At 42.8% G+C, this 7,583-nt stretch overlaps 1 protein-coding gene across 1 annotated transcript; it reads left to right on the top strand.

The window, feature by feature from the left end:
* Positions 1-1,040: 1,040 nt before the first annotated feature.
* ikzf5 (IKAROS family zinc finger 5) lies at positions 1,041-7,155 on the top strand. Its single transcript, XM_080482028.1, has 4 exons — positions 1,041-1,480; positions 1,568-1,734; positions 3,614-3,787; positions 3,871-7,155. Exons 2-4 carry the CDS (start codon positions 1,602-1,604, stop codon positions 4,854-4,856), a joined length of 1,293 nt encoding a protein of 430 aa, XP_080338154.1. The 5' UTR covers positions 1,041-1,480; positions 1,568-1,601; the 3' UTR covers positions 4,857-7,155.
* The last annotated feature ends 428 nt before the right edge of the window (positions 7,156-7,583 follow it).

Genomic DNA, 7,583 nt, shown 5'->3' with positions numbered 1-7,583 from the left:
TACAAAGTGCACTCTGAGACGTCTGTACATTCCAAAGCTGAGTAACAATGTCAGAAAATTTGAACAAATTGCATGATTAATTCAACCACTTGACAAATTTAGGATGCTTTCTGAAAATATATGAAAGAGTTTCCGTTATGAGATTTTTCTTTCAGTTATTATGAAAGCCATGCATTTTGTTTGACATTGCATTTGGGGCTTTCTTCTACTGATGATAGTTTGTTTGTAGATGTTTAAAAAGTGACGCTTTCGACTTGCGGTCAAATGAGTGACCTACCTCAAGTTCATAAATAGCACAGACTTATCCTTTGTGTTTGTGAATAGAAAGTTAGTAGTAGTAAACTGTGCGGTACCTAAACCTTTATAATGTGTTGACCATTAAAACGAATGAATTTGAAAGCACACATAAGAAATAAAGACATAAAGGTGTGTGAGATTATTTCACTGATTTCCCTATTGTATAATGTTTTGTGTTGTCTTGGCCTTTTATATTCTGTGTACTTTCTGATGTTTTTAAACTGTGTTGTGAAGCACTTTATGGCTTTTTGTCTGTGAAAGGTGCTATATAAATAAATGTTACTAAGCAGAGATTGCTAATCTAGTCGCACACTGTTGGGAGCACTGACACAAAAAGCACATCAAAACGTGCAGAACATTCTGGAACATGTTGTTATGTCTTTTGTTAACGATTCGGCTAACCATTTCCGAAAAGATCCCAAGAAACTGTGAAAAATGTCCCATACAAAGTGGAGGACATCAAAGGAGATCCGAGGGGATCAGCGTTTGTTGCCAGGGTGATGGATCAGAAGGAGGCAGGCACACAAGATTTCCTCTTGAATATTCTAATATTCTAATAATATTATTATTATTATTATTATTATTATTGTTATTATTAGTAGTATTATTATTTTTATTATCATTATCATTATTTGTTGTAGTAGTAGTAGTAGAAGTAGTAGTAGTACATGGTAGTATTAATGTTGTTTTTATTAGTATTGATAGGAACCTTTCTTCGCGGCACCATTGTCGACGTGGCGGACGCTTTCTGACGGCACACAGTGAACTTTGACTGTTTCATTGTTTTGATTAAGCAGGGCGTCTTTTGCCGTGGCCCGTTGCATCTTTGCTGGCGTAGAAGTAACATTTGTAAAGTACTAAGCGTTTCGTAAATTGTCTAAACTGTAGATAATGATCCTTACGACTACAATCCGGCATTCGTGTTGACAAAAGATGATTTGTTCAAGGTGAGCTAACGTTAGCTTCCCTCGGCTAAGGCAGCACACGTAGCTTTGGTAACAACATGACGACGATGATGATGATGAGGATGGTGATGATGAGGAGCAGCATCTGTGTGTAGGAGCCACCGGTGCTTATATCCTGTTTGCCAAATTATTTTCTCGGGAAATACCGTATTTCTGCCCGGGAAGATAAAAAGCGGCGCCTCAGAGCAAATAAACGAGATCTGTTTGCCTTCTAGAAGGTAGGTCTGAATCAGTACTGTCTCAACATCATGCTTGTATGACTCTTGATGTCGGATAACACGTGCTAATAAATCTTTCCCCCCCAGTGTTGGACATTTGCATCTCTATCACTTGCATTCAATGGGGGAGGAAAAGCCCGACACGCTGGACTTTGTGAAGGATTTCCAGGAGTATCTGAGCCAACAGACTCAACATGTAAACATGATATCAGGCTCCGTCAGCGGCGTGAAGGAGGCAGACGAGCTGCCAGCAGGTAACCAATCGTTGATCACAGTCACAGACTGATCTGTTTCTCTTCTCACAATACACCTACGAGAAATCAGCTCTTACAGTGGCAATGCTAGTTTAGTGTTGAGAAAGCATACGAGAAACAGAAAGTAAGAAGTAATTAAACTGAAGTGATGCATTCAAATACACAATTGTGTCCTCTGGGTTGACTGACACTCAAGTCGGCCCCAAACCAAGTCCACTCTTTACAGCTTTACAGAATCCTGTGGGGGAAACGCCGCGTCTCGTAGTTCAGATTGCAGAGCGGAAGAAACTGTCTTGCATAAAATCTGTCGATGATACACTGAATATTCACTCACAGTCTGAAATAATTCAAGATTTCTAGTGAATCTAATATGCCAAAATCTAACTTTTAGCTTGGCGTTGACACTTTTGCGCTTGACACCCCTCCGATCTTTTTCACACCAATTCCTTCACCTTTTCACACCGGCAGGTGAAGATGAGACATGAATGAGTCACTGTAACCTCCACAGGGACACATGTGTTGATCTAGAGTAGAGATCTTCCAATGTTCAACAGAAACCAACGGCCACATTCAATGTTGTATGCCATCTCATAGGAACTAAGATAATGACTTTGTCTTGTATCATCAGACAGTTTTAAGTATTCTAATTCTTGTCATGTACTTTTTACGGGGTAAAGGCACAAATGTAATGACATCATCAGATATCGGCCAGGCTTTGCTACCCACATAACATTCAGTCATAAAATCCACATTACTCATGTATATTTATCCAAATTCCTAATGCCTGAACATTATGGTGAAGCATTAATAATTATGTGAAGAGATGCTCCAATCAGTATTTTTTTTTTACCCCCGATCCGGATATGTTTTTTTTTTTTTTTAAATAATTGAAAATCTGCTCATTTGATAATGTCCTGCAAAGTATATAAACTCGCTTAAAATATTTTTTTTTTTTTTTTTTTTTTTGGCCTATATGGCCTCTGTCACGTTTAACAGTTCGATTTCACTGAAAAGTGTCAGAATCATTCTCCCGTCCAGTGGCGCCCAGCAGTGACATGGGAAAATAGAGGAGCTCCAGGTTTATGTAGAAAAACTAATAGTGATTCCTTCTTATTTTGAATGACCTTGGATGTCGTCACATACTTTGAAAAGGTCCGGTGGTATATGAAATATCATGCTGAGACAGCGGGACATCATGTTCTCGATCCAAACGTTTCGCAAGCGCCACGATCAGCTTGTCGTTGAGCAATTAACGCTCTTCTTCATAGACAGCAGTACATGTCTAAAGTCATCTGCTCTGTACTCATCGGACTACGGGAGCCTTCTTGGCACTAACATGTGGTTTACAGAGGGCATTTGGTTCGCAGTCGACTGTGATTACATTCGGGCTGCGCCAGATTTGGACTGCAGCCACTTCGAGACCACGTCATCGGGTCACTGTTTATGTCGGGTTGCACATGGTGTGTATTTTCTGATCGTAACCAACACTTGGAAAATCCCACAATCCATTGTGTGGTTGCTTCTAGCTTCCCGTGGATGGAGAGGATAAAAAGACATAAGAGAAACGCCCTGATCTTTTTTCAATTCACGTATACCATTGTCAGAATTCAGCTCAATGTGGCTTCACTTCTTTTTAGGAGCGAGATTATTTTCTATATTCCTGTTATAATTTGCAGTTCAATCACTGACTGTTTGGTTTTTCAAACAAATTCAGACCCTTTGCCCTGCTTGTTTTACATAGGCATTGTGAAATTCAATAAAAGTACAACATGTACTGATTAGACGTTCCTGCAGACGTGATCGTTTTCCCAAGATGGTGAAGAGCAACCAGTGGCTGTGCACAATATTTCAGTGTCTGTGTTTTAAATTCGGTGTGCAGATTGCAGTCAGAATGGCCTGGATCACCCCTCAGTGGACATGTCGCTGGACGACAGCTCAGGGATCTTGGTGGATGGTTTTGAGAGGACTTATGACGGCAAGCTCAAATGCCGCTACTGCAACTACGCCACCAGGGGGACGGCGCGCCTCATTGAACACATCCGGATTCACACAGGTGAGTGTTGATAATTAGTCCCCAAGAAAATGATCCCAACCAGATTTAGTCAGTTATTTATCTTGCTTTCCCTGTTTAAACAGGAGAGAAGCCTCACCGCTGCCACCTCTGCCCGTTCGCCTCGGCCTACGAGCGCCACCTGGAGGCCCACATGCGATCACACACCGGCGAGAAGCCGTACAAGTGTGAGCTGTGCTCCTTCCGCTGCAGCGACCGCAGCAACTTGTCACACCACCGGCGGAGACGTCACAAACTGCTGCCGATGAAAGGGGCTCGCTCCCTCTCCCACAAGAAGATGCTTAGCGTTTTACAAAAGAAAGCCACCTCGCTGGGCTACGGCCGCCGGCTCCTCATCAACTTCAGCCCACCCTCGATGGTTGTGCATAAGGCTGACAACGTGAACGATTTTTCTCACGAGCTGCCGCACCTGCGGCAGGAGGCCTACGATAATCAGGGCCGGCCAGTCGAGGACGGCCTCGCTGCAAGTCAGAATCACCACCACCATGACCTGGTGATGGATAACCCGCTAAACCAACTGTCCACCCTGGCAGGCCAGCTGGCCAGCCTCCCCTCAGAGTCCCAGCCTCAGACTCAGCCTCCCATGTCTCCAGGAGCAGAGTCCATAGTGGATGAGAAGCCCTTCCTCATCCAGCAGCCGCACGCCGCCACTGCTCCCGTTGTCGTCACGGCAAACCTAGGCCACGCTTCTTCCTCATCCCCAATCACCCCGGAGCCCCGGGCCCCTCCTCACAGCAGCTGCAGCCCCGGCAGAGGACCTTGCAGTGACCACAGAGGACCTTGCAGTGACCACAGCGGACGCACGAGCACCCCGAGCATCTCCAACAGCCAGCCCAGCACGCCGGCCCCAGGCTTGTCGGCTCCGCTTCAGGACCCCCACATGCTCCACCACTGCCAGCACTGTGACATCTACTTTCCCGACAACATCCTCTACACCATCCACATGGGCTGCCACGGCTACGAGAACCCATTCCAGTGCAACATCTGCGGCCATAAGTGCAAGAGCAAGTACGACTTCGCTTGCCACTTTGCGCGCGGGCAGCACAAGTAGCGGCTCCGCGAAGAACACTCACAAAGAACTTCTATCGAACAGCTTTGTTTGAATAATTCCATAGTGATTTTATTTATTGGTCTCCTGGCCTTCATGTAGCCTAGTGTAGTTGTACTTTCACAGGAAAATGTCAACTTTCAGATGCTTACATTTTTGTATAATCAACGGTGCCCATTCCAGTGTATTATAAAGGAGTGATCAGTGTTTTTGACAGGTTGAGAATTTATTTGTGGTGATGGAGGTAGTCACATTCACATACTGTTTTTTTTGTTTGTTATTTTTTCCCCCTCCTACTTAATGATTTAATGTGAATGTGAATTCACTATATTACTGGAGATCTGTAACTACTTGGCTTTGGATTAAAAGGAAATTAAATTAATCTGCATTTTAAGTTCAACCAATAGACTTTTTAAATGTGTAAACTGTTAATTAATCACCTTTCAAAACGGTGTAAAGTAAAGTTACCGAACCATGATTTGGAGAAAAAAAAACATGCAATGACAAAACACAGTTGCATTTCTTTTCTAACTCATAACTGGTGTTCAGATCTTCTATAAAACTGCACGTCTTTATTGACAATATAACAAGGCAATAGTTAAGTAGGAGGGATCCTCTCCTATATCTTATTTCCTCGCCGCAGCGTCTCCATTGTGACGAACTATGACTGTGATTCACAAGTAAATTCTCAACATTCCTGGAACTACATCTACTTACTGCTATAACTCAGGAGTGCGACTCTTGGCCTTGAGTGATCTTTACTTGAGCCTCGTTGAAGCTCTTTCAGTGCTTGAATTATTATTATTCCTCTTTCTTTGCAGTGCCTGATATAGCCACTTTCCTGTGTGTCCAGAGTAGAAAGGACTGTTAATTCTGAAGGTAATTATATTACGTTTCACTTTATTAGAGACCCAGAACCTTACAGAAAAAAAAAAAATGTTTGGCCATTGTGAAATGCATTCATTTTATTTTTTTAATGGTAGCCATCTTTTATTTCTTTTTCTTTTCTTTTTTCCGTTGCCAAAGTGGTGCTTTGTGAAAGCTGCTAAGAACTTTCAGTGGGGCGATTTTAAACCGGGCAGTTCTTGAGACTCCTTAATGAAGAACTTTTATTCTCTGAGCATTTCCCCCTTCCTGAACTGAAATGTTATTGGGCCTTTTGATGTTTCAATTAAGACCAACAAAGATCGGACTGCAATTATATGACATGAAACTGAGCTTTACAACTAAGATGGCTCTCATGTTTCTTTTTGTTGGATTGAAGTCAAGCTGAATGTATTTAGATGAGTAAAGGCTTAACTAAGCCTTGATTTTTGTTTGGCTGTAAGGGCGTTTCCCTCTACATAATGCATTTGTGTGCATTTGAATTGGCTGAAGTGATAGTTCAGACTTTTGCTGCGTAACGTGCTTTTATTTAGATGGTGGGGGCCTGGAGGTTAGACCAGCGAGCATCTTCAAATCCGGAATGAACCTTGCAGATCACGAGCCACTGAAAACATTTTTCCCCAATTGTTTGCGTGGGTATTTAAACATTACATTTACACATGCTTCATTCAGCACATTATGAGTTGGGACAGGTTTGAATCCCACAGCTGACTGTTGCTCCCTGAGTGTGACCCTTGACCCCCCCCCATCAGCTCTCCGGAGCTCCATACAGTGGCTGCTCCTCCACATCCTAGAAAAAGAAAACGAGTACCTCCGTCACTGGAGAAGGGATTAAAAAGGCGGTCAGTCCCAACGGAGCTCTAGAACCTGAAAAGTTAATCATTACACATGCTTTACTAAAAGGGGAACCCTGCTCAAAGGCTCTGAGAAGTTCCTCCGGTTGGAAAACGCCAGATACAGTGTCAAGAGTAGAACTTGGAGTCGGTCAGCCAGATTTTGAAGTGATGTGTTTCTGAAGCTCCAGTGCCCTTCCTTCCTTCCTTCCTTCCTTCCTTCCTTCCTTCCTTCCTTCCTTCCTTCCTTCCTTCCTTCCTTCCTTCCTTGACTACGACTGGTAACTTAGCTCACTTTGTTTAAAGAAAGTTGTTCACATGTTCCTTTAACTCCATCCCGTTTCATTCAGGTCCTTTTGATATTGTATGGAATCACTCTGGTTATTCGGTGTCTTGTGTCTCATGCGAGCATCTTTTCGGAGTTGCCACGTAGCAATCGAGGTTGCCACATTTCGTTTTTTGTTTTTTGCCATTGTGATAACACAATGCTGAGATTAACCCGTTTGTCGTACACATCCCAGTGCTCTTCTGGATATTTACTGAGTATTGTATTCTGAATGGTTGGATAGATGTTCAGTGTGGAGAAAAAGAAAAGAAAAAAAAATCGTGTTGCAGTTTCACTGCTACTTTAGCAAGGTCGTCCTGTGTCTTGGGTACTGTCGTCTGTTGCTTATCAACATGTGGAGAGTGTAGTTACTGTTAATAGTACCGCCTCTCTGTAACCGTATTTACTAAAAATGGGTACATGGAGTACTGACTGCCTTATGTTCTCCCAGTGTGTCGTAGGTTCATAGGTAATGGTGAATGTCGAAGCCTTCTGGGGATCGCTCCCTCCCTCTGGGATGGCAAATCATTATATTGTGAAATGGATTATTTGAACTAATTTATAAGTAAAGTGTTTTTTTTTCTAACTGAACCGTGGTTTGTGTTTTTGTTTTCCCCCTTTTGACCTTCAAGAGCACAAATTGAACCGTGATGAGGTGTGAGTGTTTGATTATTGAGGGGATTGACA

Source organism: Lipophrys pholis (genome assembly GCF_963383615.2).
Source record: "Lipophrys pholis genome assembly, chromosome: 15".
NCBI classification, from domain to species: Eukaryota; Metazoa; Chordata; class Actinopteri; order Blenniiformes; family Blenniidae; genus Lipophrys; species Lipophrys pholis.
Note: the sequence above shows the minus strand (reverse complement) of the source record. Positions and strands in the feature narration are given on the sequence as shown.